We start from the raw sequence: 18,295 nt of genomic DNA on the forward strand, positions 1-18,295 counted from the left end.
CATGAGTGCAGGGGCCCAAGCATTTGGGCCATCTTCTATTGCTTTCCCAGGCCATAGCAGAGAGCTGGATTGGAAGTGGAGGAGCCGGGACTCGAACCAGCCCCGATATGGGATGCCAGCACTGCAGGCGGTAGCTTTACCCACTACGCCACAGTGCCGGCCCCAGCTGGCACCTTCACTTCTAATCAGGCTTCCTGCTAATGTCCCTGGGGATGCAGTTAATGATGGTCTAAGTACTTGGATCCCTGCCACCAAATTGGAATCCTAGATGGAGTTCCAAGCTCCTGGCTTTGTCCTGGCCCAGCTCTAGCTGTTGTAGGCATTTTGGGAATAAGACAGATGGTGAAAAATCTCTCTCTCTGTTTGTGTGTGTCCCCATTTATCTTTGTCCCTCCACTTTTCAAATAAATCTTTTTTTAAAAAAAATGACACACACAGATCATTGTGGTTACCTTTGCAAAAGGCTTTATTTTGGAGGAATGTTGTAAAGGGAGAGACTGTAATTTATTTTGTTACAAATTTTTACACTACTATTAGCTTTGCCACTAAAATAGGTAAATAGGCCTAGAAATAGTAGTTGTATATTACTTAGTAAATACTAAGTGATGCAATGGGAAAATCCTGAAATCTAAATGATTTAACATAACAAAAATTTATTTATTTTTTGTGCATGTAAACACCAATGTAGGTTGGAAGAAGCCGTTTGTTATCAGGTGACCCAGGGACCCAGGTTGCTTCCATTATATGGCTCCTCACTTCACCATGGGTTCTCCTTGTTTGTTGCTGAATGGAAGGGAAAGCATGGACATGTCCAACTGGCTCTCTAGCACTTTGGCCTGGAGATTGAAAGGATGCATAGCATATTTCAGAGGCAAGGGTTAATCACATGACCCTCCCTAAATAGAAGTAGACTGGCAGTGTAGTCTCCCCAGGAGTCCAGGAAGGATAGCAAGACACCATGTGCATAAGTATTTAAAACCTGTTCCAGAAACATAGAAGGGTCACTTCCTGATTTAACATGTCTGAGCACCTGGACAGATACAAGTAAGCATGCGGAAAAAATAGCATTTTCCCTTGGGGCAAGTACAGACAAGAGTAAATGGAAAGCTGGAAAATTTTTTTTTTCTTCTTATTCAAAGTCAGCATGTCTGCCAAGGAATCATTTTCCACTTCTGAAAAGGACTCTAATAAAGATTATAAGGGATTTAGCCTCAGTCGACTTTGCCTACACGGTGATTTCCTTGGTCTTTCCTCATCTACCACTTAGGAGAGAAACTGATTTTTAAAAAAGATTTTATTTATTTATTTGAAGGTCAGAGTTATACAGAGAGAGGAGAGGCAGAGAGGCAGAAAGAGAGACAGAGAGAGACAGAGAGAGACAGAGAGAGAGAGAAGTCTTCCATTTGATGGTTCACTCCCCAATTGGCTGCCATGGCCGGAGCTGCGCCGATCCGAAGCCAGGAGCCAGGAGCTTCTTCTGGGTCTCCCACATCGGTGCAGGGGCCCAAGAACTTGGGCCATCTTCTACTGCTATCCCAGGCCATAGCAGAGAGCTGGATCAGAAGAGGAGTAGGTGGGACTAGAACCAGCGCCCATACAGGATGCCAGCGCTTCAGGCCAGGGATTTAACCCTCTGCGCCACAGCTCTGGCCCTGAGAAACTGATTTTTAACCACATAGGTAAACAGACTCATTGGCAGATGTGTTCTGTGGCCACTCCCAAAGAATTGATCCCATCAAAATTAACCCCATTAAAAACTTCAAATATCAGGATGGTTTCCAAAACCTCCCCTCTAGCCTTGGGGTGTTATAAACTGAGAAGCAGCAGACTCAGTGCCGAATCAAACTCCCCTCTCTAGTAGGTCTGAGAACACTTGGAAAGTGGGGTGGAGGCACCCAGAGGGATAAAAGGTCTCCAGGCTTTACTTCTGACACAATTAGTGGAAGAGGCTGTTGCGGCCAGAGATGAGGGATGGGAACCCTGGAAGCTGGAATCCTCTATGGCGGGGAGAAGGCAGGTAAGTCTGGGCTGTTGGCTCTTCTGGGCATGGTACAGATTCCAGACCAGGGCACAGTGGTGAAGACCGAGGGGGAAGGGTACTGAAAAGCAAGAAATTGCTGGGACTGGGACTGGACAAGTGTGTGCAGCATCAGCTCTGCTGGAACCCTAGGGCTAGGGACAGGAGCACTTCAGACAAACAAGGCCCTCAGAAAGTTCCAAGTTGTGCTTGATTCTCTAGTGTGTCTTCCTTCTTTAGGCCTGTTTTAAATACTTCAGTATGGGATCTTTCTTTTCAATCCCTCAGAGATATCATGGAGTGAAGAGAAGAGAATTAAGAGACAGAAGGGTGGCCTCAGGTTAGGGAGGAGTAGAACCGTGAAATGCAGTCCAGGGGTCTAGTCTCAGCTCTGTCACTCGCCAACCATGCAAACTTTGTGAATATTGTGAGTTCTCCATCTGCCAGGGAGTTTGATAAGTTCCCTTTTGTAGGATTGTTGGAACACATGTAATATACGTAAAGTACCTGGCAAAGTAGCTGGCAGATATTGGATCATTAATGCATGGTAGTTAAAGCTATGATTATATTCACACCAGAAGAGACTACTCTCATCTCCGGGAAGTTCTGGTTTATCCAGGAGATGTTAGAGAATATATAGTGCTCTAGGACAAAGAAAGCCAAATCAGCCAAAATGTTGCTAACCCTAAGTAAATTTCCCCCAACTAGAAAATGTTATTTAATATGGGGATAGCGATTTCACCAGAATTCCACTCTTATGGGTTTACATTAAGGACCAACAATTCCTTTGCCTCCTCCCCCCAAAACCCTATTTTCATTTATTTCACCACCAATTAAATCTAAACTTACCTTGGAGTTCAGCCAAATTGCATGCACAATAAACCAGTTAATAGAATAGCCTCTGGCTCCCCCAGCTCAGCACAAAGAATGCCAGCCCTGTGGCTTCTTGGTATCTCACCTCAAAGGAGTATCACTCTTATTTATCAGAAACTCCCTGCATACAACATGTATAAAACATCGGGTTCGTGCACTGTGTCCTGCTAGTACTGTGCTGCTTTCATTCCTACCCCTCTCTCTGTTTTTAGATTTTTATTTATGGGGTCTGTGTTGTGGGTCAGTGGATTAAAGCCACAGCCTGCAGTGCTGGCATACCACAAGGGTGCTTGTTTGAGTCCAGCTTGCTCCATTTCCAATATAGCTCCCTGCTAATGTGCTTGGAAAAACAGTGAAAAATGGCCCAAGTCTTTGGGCCCCTGCACCCACATGGCAGAAATGGAAGAAGCTCCTGGCTCCTGCCTGGCCCAGCCCTGGTCATTGCAGTCATTTGGGGAGTGAACCAGTGGATGGAAGATCTCTCTCTGTGTCCTTCCTTCTCTGTGTAACTCTCGATCTTAAATTAATAAATCTTTAAAATTTTTTACTTACATAAAAAGGAGATTGTGTGTGCAGGAGAGATTCCTCCATTCCTGGTTCACTCAATAAATACCCTCATAGCTACAGTTGGGCCAGGCTGAAGCCAGGAGCCAGTAACTCAGTTTGAGTCTCCCACATGGGTGGCAGATACCCAAGCACTTGAGCCATCACCAGCTGCCACACAGAATCTTCAATGGCAGGAAGCTAGAATCAATAGCAGAGCCAGGACTCAGACTCAGGCATTCTGATATGGACTGCAGGTTTCCCACACAGCATCTTAACCACTGTGCCAAACACCCACCCCAAGGTTCCCTCTATTTTACCAGAAATTCCAATGTAACGGTTGCAGAAACTTTCCCATTCCAAGTTTAGTCTCTCAACTATTCAGCTCAGCATCTGAAGGCTGGCACCTGCTTGCGATTATCACAGCCTCATCCAGCCCACCATGCAGCAAATATAAAGTGACCTCCCACAGAGGAACTAGCTATGTTCCAAACCACAAAGTGCTTTGGCTCAGGGAATTTACACTTGACTGCTCACATCTGAACCTCTTCTCTACCACTCCTTTTTTTATTTGTACATGTTGGCACACATCACACCATCTTCATTATGCAATAACTGATTTTAGTCTCTAAAAGTCTACAGGCAGGGGAAAGTTGTTTGTTATCATATCATCACTGTGAACACAGAGCCTTCCAAAGAGCAGATATTCAATTAATGATGGAAGTTAAGTCACTAAGGAAGGAATGTAATTTACTACCGTTTAATTTTATCTGCAGTCTCGAATTGGTTAATAGCAACCAGATAAATATCTTTGGATTTCACAAGAAGAAAGATAAAAGCTAATAAGACAAACTAAGAGTTGACTGTGTTTTGCTTTGCTTTATTTTAACACCTCAACTACATTTTGTGAGGTTCTTTCACACATTTCCAAGAAAACCCCCATTCCAAAGCCATGTTTTCTTTCTCTGAAATTGAAAAAAGACTGAAGGATTTTGAAAATGTATTACAGAATACCAAAATCATTACTATGAAGACTTATACAGCAAAAATTTTGTTACATGTCACTCATAAATGTAGATACTGAAACTACATAAGGATTATATTAAAAGAACATTTGAAAGGTACTAATGTACAACAAGAACACAAAAATCTTATTATGATCTATCTAGCCCCATTTCAGCCTCCCAATACTTAAAAAGGTGGGCAGCCTTCCCCCAAAACAAAGTGAAGAATCTGCCTCAGACCTCACAGGCGGCGGCCAGAGGAGCTGGGGCTAGCCCTAGAACTTCCACTGGCTATGGCCATAGTGCCAGACCTGGCTGCAGCTCTAGCTTGGCCTCTCCCTTCTTCATCTCTCAAAGCCTCCTCATAATGGAGTGGGAAGGCAGTAGGGACGGTATCATTGACCTTGGCCAAAAACTCCAGAACTTTCATCTTGCTGGTTTCAACATAAGCTCTAGGGCCCCACAGAAATTGGTAGCAAGGAGGATCACTGTTGGGCACCTGCTGATACTCCAGATATTCTTCCTGCACCAGATCTTGGGTAATGAGCTTTCGGGGCTCTCCAAAGATTAAGTGCTTCCTCCCATCATACACCCCCAAAATATTCAGGAATTCCCAGATCTTCTCCTCTGGGGCACAGTTGTTATTTAAGAAAATCACAGCCAGGAGGGGCATCAGAAGCCCGTTCCTGGGGAAGCCCCAGCAAGTGCTCTGGCTCCCATCATCATTGAGCTCTAACTTACTGACAACGGCATAGGAATTATTGCTGGGGTTGACTTCCTTCAGATCAAGGCCAAAGACCAACTCCAGGCGCTCAGAGGCTTTCCTAAGGATCTCCGGGAAGTGCTCCTGGTACCTTCTGTTGACCACCTTGAGCATTTCTGCCTTCATAATGGGCTCCTTCTTTCTATACTTCTCCAGGAGGAACTGCATCAGCATTCCTGCCTTCCTATTTATGGGATCTTTACCTGAGCCCTCACTGGAGGCTGAGGCCTGGAGAGGATTTTCTCTTTCCTCACCTTGGCTCTTGGCACCTTTATCAGATATTTTGAAGGAAACACCTGCCCCAGCAACGGTGGCGGGTGGGGCCCTCTGAGACTCCTGGGGGAAGCCAGAAGCAGGGGAACTTGGCGGAGTACCCCCCACAACAGAAGAGGACGAGGAAGATGACTTTGCTTCCTCTGCTGCGGTGGCCTGAGCGCCCTTGAGCTCCTGGGTTCCACTTCGGGCCTGGCGGCGTCTCTCACGGGCACGGAGCTTGCTCTTCTGACCCCGAGGCATGATGGCTGTGGTCAGGGACAGCAGGCAGACGTATGAGCAGGAAAGCAGGTGATGCAGACACCTGGGGGAGGGAGGATGAGATTCTGTGGGGACTTTCAGCAGAGAGAGAGACCGCTTTGGCATTTAGCAAACCGCCTCTGCAGGCTTTCTTGACAGCATGGCTCTAGGACCATTGGCCTCTTGTTCTGGGTCAACCTGGCCCCTGGAAACCCAGTGGGGGGGGAAGTTTTAGTATGTTTTGGGCTACAGCCTGTCAGTAGTGGCTGGGGCTGACAGAACGACTGGGTCCTTTCAGTTCATACACAGGCTTATCCTGTCTATTGTTTCCAGTGCTGCTGTGAAGCTGACAGCTCAAAACTCCCTGGAACCCATGGGAAGGAAATGAAGCTTGCCTCTGCTAACTACTTTTGCAGGTGGGACCTCTCTGTCCTGCGCTCCTTGGCCTTCAAGCCTCCACAAAGTCCTCATATTGTCTTTACGTTTAAGGCCCTGCCCCTCACACTTCTGCTGACAGTTGCTACATTTTCAGACCAAGGTTCACACTTCCCTTAGACCTGATACAAAGAAATGAGAGAGAATCGTAGCCTCACATCTCTGCTTTGGGCCTTCAGGGGCTGAGTGGAGGGATATGGCTAATCTCTTTGTTGCTCTGTCTGGGTAGGGACCTGGAGGTTTGGGGGAGCAGTTCCTTCAGTCTTCACTCATGGTCTGTTCTCTGACCTCTGGGAGGGCCTGAGGGCCCCCCAACCCCACTTCTAGACTTGAGAACATCTCATAGTAAGGCCCACACTCCACCCAACACCTGATGGATAAGGTAAGAACAGCTGTAACTGGCCACATTGCCCATATTCTCCAGAGACTGAAAGTGTGGCTGGCAGGTTGAGGCCCTATGTGTGTCTTTTAGTTTGACTCCTGGGAGGGCTTAAATTTTTCCCCTTGCTGACTCATCAGACCAAGACCCTCAGTTCCCTGTTATTACTGAAGAGGGACATTTCTAGCTGACTTCTATGCCTGGGGCCTCCCATGGCTGACACACAGCAACTCTCTGGGACTCATGATGAAATGGGGTGAGAATTCCCCCAATTCCCCAGGATTCTTTCTGTGAGTCCTAGCACAATCCAGAAATCCTCCCTCTACTGACTTGAGGGCTGCTGTATCAGAATAAGATTCTCACTTTGCTCAAGCTGATAGCCCAAAGATGAAGAAAGCCCGAGTCACATCCAGTCACCTCTGCCCTTTATAGGATGCCACTGTTCTGGAGTTGTTGGTCTCTTCAATGCTTTACTAAGGCAAGACTTCAGCTTCTTCCTCAGTCTACCTGAGTCTCCTAGTCTCAAACCAAGGCCCTCACATCTTTGAGACCCCAGGGCTGGGCATGAGAGGGTGATACAACTGGCTACCTCTGCCTGGAGTTTCCCAGGGCTGAAAGGAAATAGGACTTGGTGGACACCAATGGGTATATGTTCATTTCAATCTTCCCTCAATGTCCTCCTTGTCTTGATCTAGATAATGCCTGTTCACTGACACTAAGGTCCCTAACTCCCTACAAGTCCTTAGGAAGAAATGAAATTTTCTCATCTAGCCACAGCTGCCTGTGATCTCCCAAGGTTAACAATCAGGAAGGGATTCTGTGTTGGCCTCATAGTTATAGCATGGGTGGTTTCCTAAGTTCTCAGGGTCCTCTCCTTGACTCCTAGAACCACCTGGGAATCCTCCATCTCGTAACCTGAGGTTGCCCCCTTGATGACGTTCCTCAGCTGTCTTAGACTCTGTAGGAATAAATGAATGAGACTAGTAAGATTACCATGCCCAGACCTTCCAGGTCTTATGGTAGGATAAGATGTGTCACTACTTTCTGCAAGGGGCCCCTTCATACTCAGTATCACTACCTTGACTCCTGTTGGTCACTGGGCCTCCACCATATGCTGAATGTGGGCTCTCCCATTAAACCAAAGCCCTTGTGTCCCTGAGAAAACCTTGGAGGAAGTGAGGGGGCACACCTTAGCCTGAGAACTCTAACCTTGGCATCTCAGGGCTGAACACAGAAGAAAGACCTTGTGTGTTTCCCTTGTTCTGGAACAAATCCTCACACAGGATTTGTACTCTGACATCTGTCATGGCTAGGTGAGATTTTTCTATCTGCTGGACTTAGGGCAGATATCCCTTAAACCAAGGCCCTCATCTGCTGAAGACCATGAAGGCAGAAGTCAGGGGGCACCTGAGCCTGCTAGCTCTGATGTGGGTCTCCTGGGGTGGTATCAGGTGCAGCTCTCTTTATTGTGTAGTGAGTAACCTCCATTTCCTCATTAAGACTATTTATCTTGACTCTGGACCCTTTTGGGGACTCTATCCTCTGTTGTCCAGAGAGCGCCAGTCAAATGTCCTCATACTCCTTGAACCTGAGTTAACAGTAAGCTGCATCTGGGGTGGACTCCTAAACTACACTGTTCTGGAGTCCGTAATTCCTCCACTTCCTTGGAGGTTTTAGGACCCCTTCCTCTGCTGACCTGAGCCCACAAACTCAGGCTAAAGCCCTCTTCTTCCTGAGTAACTACAGGTTAAGTCAGAGTGCTTGAAATCTGGCTACTCTGTCTGGGGTCTCCCAGATCTGAAAGAGTAGCACTGCCCCATGTGGCTGCCTATTTAGAGGAAAGGTCTGTTCATTAACCTTCACTCCTTTACTCAAGACTCCTCCCTCTGTTAATAGGGCTTTTTCCCTTTAAATGATGGCCCTCCCCTCCTGAGATCCTCCAAGTGGAAATGCCAGGCTCCTCAGTCAGAACTCCCAGAGATGACCACAGGGGTGGGACTTTGTGATGCCTCTTCTGTTATGGGTATGGGATAGTCCCATCGACACACATTCAGGGACATGTCCTTGACTCCAGAGAAGTCCTCAGAATTCATTCTCTGCGGACCTTATGCCAGTCCTCTCACATGAGGGCCATAAGCTTCCAAGCAGAAGTGAGGGTCATGGCTGTCCAGCATCTCTGAAGGCTGGCAGCAGGGTGCAGGCGATAAGGGACCCCAGTCTTTTGTAGTTGGTGCTCACTTTGACATCTAGTGGAGCCTGAGACCCATCTCTCTACTGACCCCAACCCATCAGACTATAAAGCACCCCCCTCCTGAGGCCCTCCAAGTGGACACGACAGGCTCGTCAATCATAGCTTTGGCCTGAGAACTCCCAGGGATGACTACAGTGGAGGGACTTTGTGAGCCTTCCCTCCTTTATAAGGATTTACTTTATTTATTTGAAAGGTAGATCTACAGACAGAGGGGTCAGAGAGAAAGTGAGAATGTGCGTGTGTGTGCACCTGCGAGAGATCCAGCTTCCATATTCTGGTTCATTCCCCGAATGGCCGCAGGGACCAGGGCTGAGCCAGGCCAAAGCAAGAAGCTTGAAGCTTCATCTAACTCTCCCATGTGAGTGGCAGGGGTCTAAGTCCTTGGGCCATCTTCTGCAGCTTTTCCAGGCACATTATAAGGGCACTGGAGCAGAAGTGAAGCAGCGAGCAGCCGGGACTTGAGCCAGAGATCCTATGGGACGCCGGCTTTAGGCGTCACAAACAGCTTTACTCACTGCGTCACAACGCCTGCGGCAGAAGCGGCCCCCCCGCCCCGCTTTGTTATGGTTGTGGGATAATCCCATAAGCACATATTCAGTTTCCTCACTGGGACTCCAGATCTGTTTCAGAATTCACTCTCAACCCCCAGATGCCAGACCTCTCACACGCCAGTCCTTCACTTCCGTCTTCCAAGCCGAAGTGACGGTGAGCCATGCCCAGTTATGGCTGCCAGGGGTCTCTTAAGGCTGGCAGCAGAGGGCGAGGCGATAGGGTACCCGAGTCTTCTGGAGTCAGTGGTTCCTAGGGGCTCACTTTTATATCTAGTGGGTCCTGAGACCGTTCTCTCTACTGACTCAAGCCTGCCAGGCTAGACATGAAGCCTTCCCCTCCCGGGAATCTCCAAGCGGAAATGACAAGCCCCTCAGTCATAGCTTTGGCCTAAGAACTCCCAGCGATGACCCGCGGAGGGACTTTATGAGACCCGCTTTGTTATGGGTGTGGGATAGTTCCTTCAGCACCCATCAGGGTCCTCACCGTGGCTCCAGGCGAGTCCTCAGAATTCACTCTCCACCAACCTGATACCAGGGCTCACCCACGACAGTCCTCGTCTTCTGCCTTCCAAGCGGAAGTGAGGTTAACCCACATCCGTCTTCGGCTGCCTGGGACTTCCGGACTGGTCGCTAGGGTCGGTTACTAGGGAACTCCGATCTTCCGAAATTGGTGGTCCCTAGGTATTCACCTTGACATCTTGTGGAGCCTGTGACTCTGCCTTCTACCAGATCTGAGTCTGCCAGGCTCCACACAAGGCCCTCTTCTGAGCAGTGAAATCTGGGGCCTGAGCCTCGAAGCCTGAGAGCAGGGGCGGGGCTCTATGAGCCTCCCTGTTGTCGGCAAGAGGGTCTCTCGGCAGCCCTCAGGATCCTCCCCTTGCCTCTGGTTCAACCCAACTCTCTCTCCATAACTGGGGTTAGAACACATCAGACCCCGGTACTCCCCTTCCCTGAGACCTTCCAGACAGAAATGAAGGGTCCCTTAGCCTGGTGACTGTGTCTGGTGCCTCAAAACGAAGGAAAGGTTCTATGCGATCCCATCTGACTTTGGAGGTCCCTTATAAAACACAGGAGTCCTCACACTGATTCTTGTCACGGCCTGTCTCCTCCCTGTGCAAAACTGAGGTAGCCCCCATCTGACTGAGGCCTTCACCTCCCTGAGAGTCTTCCAACAGAAATCTGACACTTCTCTCTAGCGTATTCTAGGGCTGACAGCAAAAAGGACTATGTGGGGCCTCCTCTTTGGTGTGGGTGCTACCCTTATTCTACATTCGTGCTATCATGTTGACAAGTAAGAAGCCCTGTAATTCCACCCTCTTTATCTGAACCTGCTCCTCTCACATCAAGGTCTTGCCTTTCTGAGAATTCCAAGGTAGAGATCAGGGGAATCATCATGTGATCATAATCTGTTTGGGACTAGAAGTGACTGATAGACAAGGATAGGACATTATATGTCCCCTCCCTAATTCATGGGCCTCATATTTATGTCTATCAGAGCCTGGGAAGCCTTTCTGCACTGACCCTGCACTCCAACATGGGATGCAGGCATCCCAACTGGTGGTTCAACCCACTGTACAACACTCACCCCAAAATATTACTTAACAGGGAAAATTAGAGTTTGTTAGTTACACTTGGAACTGATTTGCTGTTCCATTTCCTGAAGTGTTGTATGCAACTTGCTGGATTAAAAAAAGAATTTGATAGGGTAAATGGTATCTTCTCTGGTCAAAATACTCATAGTAATAACAAACATTGTTTATGAGTCTCAGTGCACTCCATGTACTGTGCCAGGTGCGTTGCACACATTAACCACATTCCACGAGTACTAAAAGAGTGTATCAAACCTGCTTGACATATGCAGAGCCAGAGGCCCACAGAGTTTGGTAATGTTTCCAAGTTCACATAATTAGAGAGTAACAGGGCTGGGACAAGACTTCTGATGTCACTCACTCAAGACCCCATGATTTTCCACTCTTCCAAGACCAAGGCTGACCATGAGCTGCTTTATTCATTTTCTTTTACTTCCCTCAAATGAGTATTCTGTGCCATGTCTTCTGGATTGGAATACATAATCAGAGCAACAAGAATACCAAAGTAATTGAGAGGACAGAGATAATAGTGACAATATGATCATGTACATGTGCAAAATCAGGTAGCCTCAAAAGACTGGGATCACAAAATCATCTGACTCCACCCTTTTCTGTAGAAAATCTTTAAGGACTTATCCTTTGGTTGGCAAAGAGAAGGAATAGATCAGTGTGTTTTTCCTTCTGACAACAAAACATCTACCCTGGGCTCCCGGCCTTGTGATATAGTTTCCCAGCATCACATCACTTGTCAGACAGGGAGACCTTTTTTGTAAGGTTTGCTGAGTAAATGGTTAAGTTTTTTTTCAGAGATGTAAAGTTTTCTCAGAAGCCTTTAATCTAGGATGAGGTCCCTTATGAATAAAAACTGTGGAGACAACCATTCTAAAACACAGGGCTCATCCAGAGCTTTAAGAAGAATATCACCCAAGGCAGTACCAGTCTAGGGTGGATGTTTGGTGCAGCACATAAGTTGCTATTCAGAATGCCCACATACCATATTAGGGTTCCTGGTTCAAGTCCTGGCTCTGTTTCTGGTCCAGCTTCCTGCTAATGTACACTCTAGGAAGCAACAGGCAATGGCTCAAGTACTTGGGCTCCCTGCCATCCACGTAGGAGACCTGTATTGAGTTCCAGTCTTCTGGTTTCAGCCTGTCCTATCCCTGGCTGTTGAGGGCATTTGGAGAGTGATCAATGATTGGAAGATCAATCTCTATCTCTGTCTCTCTGCACCTCTCAAATAATACTGGTTTTTCTTTTTTAAAGATTTATTTATTTCTTTGAAAGGCAGAGTTGGAGAGAGGCAGAGGCAGAGGCAGAGAAAGATGTCTTCCATCTGCTGATTCACTCCCCAAATGGCCACAATGGCTAGAGCTGCACCAATCTGAAGTCAGGAGCCTGGAGCTTCTTCCTGGTTTCCCACGCGAGTGCATGGGCCATCTTCTACTGCTTTCCCAGGCCACAGCAGAGAGCTGAATCAGAAGTGGAGGAGCCAGGACTTGAACCAGCGCCCATATGGGATGCCGGCACTGCAGGTGGCAGTTTTACCCGCTATGCCACAGTGCCGGCCCTTTTTATTTATTTATTTTTATTTTTTAATAAAAAGAGTACTGGCTCAGTGGCTTCTCAATTTACAAACCCAAAAGAGTATCACTCTTATTTTCCAGAAACTCTCTAGAGACACTGTGCATTAAATATCTAACTGGTCCACTGTGTTCACTTGCACTGGGACAAGAGCACAGGACACTTTACATCTCTGCCCTAGCTGGAAATCCCCTCTAGTTTGGCCACAATTCCAAAGTAAACGTTAGGGGAAATTTTTCATTCTGAGCTTGATTTCTCAACTCTGAGACCCACCATCTCAATGTGTGGCCCCTGCTCAGCCTTCACCTTGACTCACTAGCCACAATGCAGCTAACTTAAAACTACATACCATCTAAGGATTTAGCTGCCCAAAGTTGCAAATGACTTTGCCTCAGGAAGTTTATACTAGATTTCTCATCTGGAACAACCCTTCCTTCTTCTCTCCTCTATGACCTTGATTTCGGATCATCATAACTCCCTGACAATCTTCTTTATAAGACAGTTGCTCTTAGACTCTAAAATTCTATTGGCAGAGATTGGATCTACTTAAGTTCTCCAGTACTAGTCAGAAGTCTTCCAAAGAACAGCTGTTCAATTAATATTTGGGCAATTAAAGTACATATAAAAATCAAATTATTAATTTCTCCCATATTCCTGAAAAAGCTAAGCCTATCCAGGTAACATATATACATCAATTTTCAATTTTACAGAGGACTTTTAGGACAATGACAGGATTCTGTGATTCTGTAATGGTATATACATGTTATTACATGTTAATCAAAACCCACAGAATGTAAAAACCCAAGAAAATCCTAATGTAGACAATGAACTTTGAGTGATAGTGAAGTGTCAGTGTAGTTTCATTCATTGCAGCAAACAGCACTCTGGTGGTGGGTGTAGACACAAGGAAATCTGTGGGTCTGTGGAGACAGAACATACATGGGAACTCTGTACTTTCTGCTTAATTCTGTTGTGTACTTAAAACTGCAGTAAGAAAAAAAGTTAGATTAAAAACAAGTGATGGGTGGCAGCTTCAAATCTTACTCCGGGAATTTAAAGGCTGAGTCAAAGTGCCTGAACTCTGTTTTCTCCTTTTTTCAGATTGGTGATTTCCCCTTAGTTCTCACTTGGTTTTCTTGATTTGACTTCTAATAGAGCCTAGGACTCCCCCCCCCCCTTTTTTTTTTAATCCAAACACCTGTCCTCATAAAAGATCTTCCCTAAGATCAAATAGGAGGAAGTGAGGGTAATTTTATCTGGTCACAACTAACCAGTCTCCCAAGAGTGTCAGCTGGGACAGACAGCCTTATGGATTGTCACACTAAGTGTCCTCACTCAGGATCCTAAATCTGACCTATAGGCAGGACTAATACATTTCCCTCTACTATGCTAGGACCACAATCCCCATCCCTGCCCACACACACACACACACACACATGCACAAAGATCCTCAGCTCTCTGTTACTCCTGAGAAGGGTATGAGGGTACCTGCACCTCACATTTATGCCTGAATCTCTCAGGGCTGATAACAGGGAGGAATCTATATGGCTCCCGCTTACAAGCAGTTGATGGTTCTTGTGTACCTCAGGGTCCTCACCTTTCTCAGCACACCTTGGAAATCCTCCCTCTTATGAACTTGAGACAGCCAGCCTCAGACCAATGTCTTCACCCTCCTATCTCCAAAGCAGAAATCAGAGTTAGCCACATTGTGTCAATGCTGTTTGAGAACTCTGTAGGCTGACATGACAGCAGGGTTGGGAGTCCATGAGCCACACTGCTCTCAGGGGGATGCTTCCCTCATTCCTCCTTCAATGCCCTAAGGTTGATATGTGTCAGAAACTGAGACTCTTCTCTGTACTGAACTGAGGTCATCCTCCTTATGGTAAATGAGTGGAGATGCTCAGGCTAGCAAGTCTTTCTGGCATGTTGCTCACTTTAGTTCTCTTAAATAGAGGTCTTCATCTTAGCTATTGCCCTTTGATTAAAAATTTTCTAGAAAATGTCACATCTCTAAAAAATTTTGACCAGTTTCCCCATGAGAAACTTTGCAGAGAATGGGTTTCTAACCCAGTAGTTATATAAGATGAGGAAGATATAATGCAAGGCAGGGGTCCAAGGACAGATGTACTGTCACATGAAGAACATGCTGATCCATTTATTCTTTTTACCAAATTCAACCTCTTATTTAGGGTTGAAGCACTTTTAAGTTTTTCAAAGCAAGGGGTTGTCCCCAAAGACAAAATGTGAGATCATGATCATTTGAGGTTATCTGATTTTGCATGTGTCACTGATCATACTGTCATCAAATATTATGACCTTTTCCCTTTAACTTACCTCTCAATCATTTTCGTATTTCTACTGATCTGGTTATGCAACCCAATCCTGTAGATTGTACCTGAAGTCCTTCTTTTTTATCACCTGAGACACATTTCGGAATAGTGAAATGAATGGTGAATCCAGGGACACAAAGTCAGCCCCTGGTTGGTAGGCACAGAATGGCATGGGCTTTATACTAATTCAGACCAGAGGTCTGTCCCAGCCTTATCACTTGCCGGTCATGTGAAATGGAGCACATTACCACACACTGAGTTTCAGGATTTCTACTTGTGAAGTGGATTTAAAAAACCCTTTCATGCAGGAAAGGTGGAATATATATCAGAATACACACACACACACACACACACACACACATATATATATATGGCATGTTTAAAACAACCCAGTCTATATTAATTAATTTATCCTCTGACATTACAATCTGGGATTTATTTTTCAAGCTGGGAGCTAGCACAAAGAAAACTGTCAAAATGTTACTTTAGCAAGGAAAGTCAATTCCGTAATACTTTCCCATTGCTTGGTAAATCATGCAATATCAGTGTGATATGCACTCTCTGAGTTGCTGTAACCCAAATTTCTTTTTTTTTTTTTTACATTTTTTTTGACAGGCAGAGTGGATAGTGAGAGAGAGAGAGACAGAGAGAAAGGTCTTCCTTTTTGCCATTGGTTCACCCTCCAATGGCCGCTGCAGCCAGCGCATCGTGCTGATCCGAAGCCAGGAGCCAGGTGCTTCTCCTGGTCTCCCATGGGGTGCAGGGCCCAAGCACTTGGGCCATCCTCCACTGCCTTCCCGGGCCATAGCAGAGAGCTGGCCTGGAAGAGGGGCAACCGGGATAGAATCCGGCACCCCAACTGGGACTAGAACCCAGCATGCCGGTGCCGCAAGGTGGAGGATTAGCCTGTTAAGCCACGGCGCTGGCCCTGTAACCCAAATTTCTAAAATGTCTTTCAAGGGCCCAAAATTTCTCTCCTCACCTTCCATCTAAACCATTTTCATTTTCATTCATTTAACCATAACCCCAAATCCACCTTGCCTGCAGTGTGTTAAATTATACCCAATATAAGCTAATCAAATTACCTTTTGATAGAAAAGCTTCTGGATCCCTCAACCCAGGTCAAAGAATGAAAGCGCAGTGGTTTCTGAGCATCATACCTTCCTTGAGGGTGTCATCTTGTTTTTCAAGAACTCCCTGAAGATGATATGCCTAGAATACCCAGTGTGTGCACTGTGTCTACTTGCACTGGGAAAACAACACAAGATACTTTCTACCCCTGGCCCAGGTGGAAATTCTCTCTGGTTTTCCTACAACCCCAAAGCAAATGTTAGGAATAATTTCGCATGCCAAACTTGGTCTCTCCACTCTGAGATGCACCATCTGAGGGCCACTCCCACAGTCAGCCCACCATGTAGCCTCCCTTACATTACCTCCCACAGAGGGACTTGTATCTCTCTAAGGCCTAAGAATGCCTTGAACAAGTGATTTACATTTGACTGCTGTCATCTGAAACCACCTCCCACCCTTCCTAACCCTTCTTTTCATTTGTCCTTTTGGTCTTAAGAGTAGATACCATCATTTTCCTTATGTGATAGCTACCTCTCAGCCTTATAATTTTATGGTCTGTTGCTAGGTCTTTTTTCTCAGGCCTCCTGTGAAGATCTCCAAGAGCAGATGCACAACTGGTTTGGGGGAATAAATAAACCTGTGAGCATGGGTTTTAATTTACTGTGATTTAATTCTATACTATCGAATAAGCCAGGTACATTGATTTATCTTTTAATTTTATAAAACAGAGTAAAGGAGTTTAGGAAACAAAATACTGAGTATCTGATGCTTTTTCTTTCTCAATTCCATTTATTTTACTGCTGATTTTTCATATTTTCAAGGAAATGCTTGTTTCAATTCTGTTATATTGCAGCAGATCACTAAAAAGATGAAGTTTTCTTAAAACTCTAACTTTTAAACTTGATAAATGAACATGACTTATACAATGCATAAACTTAGATTATAATATTGAATAAAAGGAACCTCTGAAAAATACCAAGAAAATATGATAAACCTCCAAATTACCCAAATAGAACAGGAACACACAAGAATTAGACACTGTGTTCCCTCAGGTTACATCAAGACCTCTACTGTTTGGAACAGTGACTGCTCTCTTTAACTACAAAGTGAAGAATTCGCCTCAACTTCATTAGGTGTGGGAGGAGCTGAACACGGCCCCGGTACATTCCATTTGCTATCACTAAATATCTCTGGCTTCAGCTCTCTCTTCTTCATCTCTCAATGCCTCTTCATACAAGGCTGGGAAGGCACTGGGTGCTGTGTCCTGGATCTTGGCCAAAAACTCCAGGACTCTCATCTTGCTGGTTTCAGCATGGGCTCTGGGACCCCAAAGGAATTCATAGCGTGCAGGATAACTGTTGGGCACCTGGCGGTACTCGAGGTATTTAAGCTTCACGAAATCTTGGGTGATGAGCTTCCTGGGCTCCCCAAATATGAAGTGTCTCTTCCCAGCATAGACCTTCATCTTATTCAGGAATTCCCATATCTTCTCCTCAGTGGCACAGTTGCCCTTTGTGAAGATCACACCCAAGAGATTCATCAGCAGACCAGTTTTGGGAAAACCCCTGCCACGATTCACTATCCCATTGTTGGGAAGATTCATTTTGCTGACGAGAACATAGGATCGCTTGGTAGAATCAACTTCCTTTAGGTCAACACCAAAAACCACTTCTATGTTGAAAGCAGCTCTTCTGAGAATCTCAAGGAAGTGTTTTTTGTAGTTTTTAGGGATAATCTTCAGCATATCCGCTTTCATAATAGGCTTTTTACTTTTGGACATGTACATTAGGAATTGTACCAATGTACCTGCCATCTTGGTTAGAGGGCCTCTGGGAGACTCCACAGTGGAGACTGGGGCCTGGGAAGAACTTTGCTTTCTCTTGGTTTTGCGGTTGGCTCTTGTGGATGATCTTGTGCAAGAAGCATCTACAGACGCTGTGGTGGGTAGGGCTCTCTGACGCCCCTTGAGAGCACCACGTGACACAGCAGCAGACTTTCTCTGAGTAGTAACTCTAAACTGAGGAGAAGATGAGGAAGGGCGTAGCTGTTTCTTGGCTGCAGGAGCCTCAGCACTCTGGAGGCCCTGAGTCTCACCTTTGGCCTGGCGGCTTCTCTCATGAGCTTGAAGCTTATTTTTCTGCCCCCGAGGCATGATGGCTGTAGTCAGAGACAGCAGGCTGGAAAGTAGGCAGGAAAGCAGGAGGTACAGGCACCTGGAGGCGACAGGATGAGAGGGTGAGGCCACTTTCAGCAGGGAGAGGCCACCTTGGCTTTAAGAAGGCGTCTGCAGGTTTCTGTGAAAGTACAGCTCTAGTTCTGATAAGCCTGTCCTCTAAGAACCCTGTGGAAACATTAAAGTGTGCCTTAGGCTACAACCTGTCAGTCTGGCTAGTGT

General features: G+C 46.0%; 2 protein-coding genes across 2 annotated transcripts; both read right to left on the bottom strand.

Moving 5' to 3' along the window:
* Positions 1 to 4,678: 4,678 nt before the first annotated feature.
* Positions 4,679 to 5,716, bottom strand: LOC133753459 (melanoma-associated antigen B4-like). The gene has a single exon (XM_062184095.1). It carries the CDS (start codon positions 5,714 to 5,716, stop codon positions 4,679 to 4,681), a length of 1,038 nt encoding a protein of 345 aa, XP_062040079.1.
* Positions 5,717 to 17,080: 11,364 nt separating this feature from the next.
* On the bottom strand, positions 17,081 to 18,052 carry MAGEB3 (MAGE family member B3). The gene has a single exon (XM_062183132.1). It carries the CDS (start codon positions 18,050 to 18,052, stop codon positions 17,081 to 17,083), a length of 972 nt encoding a protein of 323 aa, XP_062039116.1.
* Positions 18,053 to 18,295: the final 243 nt, after the last annotated feature.

Source organism: Lepus europaeus, chromosome X (assembly GCF_033115175.1).
Source record: "Lepus europaeus isolate LE1 chromosome X, mLepTim1.pri, whole genome shotgun sequence".
Taxonomy (NCBI): Eukaryota; Metazoa; Chordata; class Mammalia; order Lagomorpha; family Leporidae; genus Lepus; species Lepus europaeus.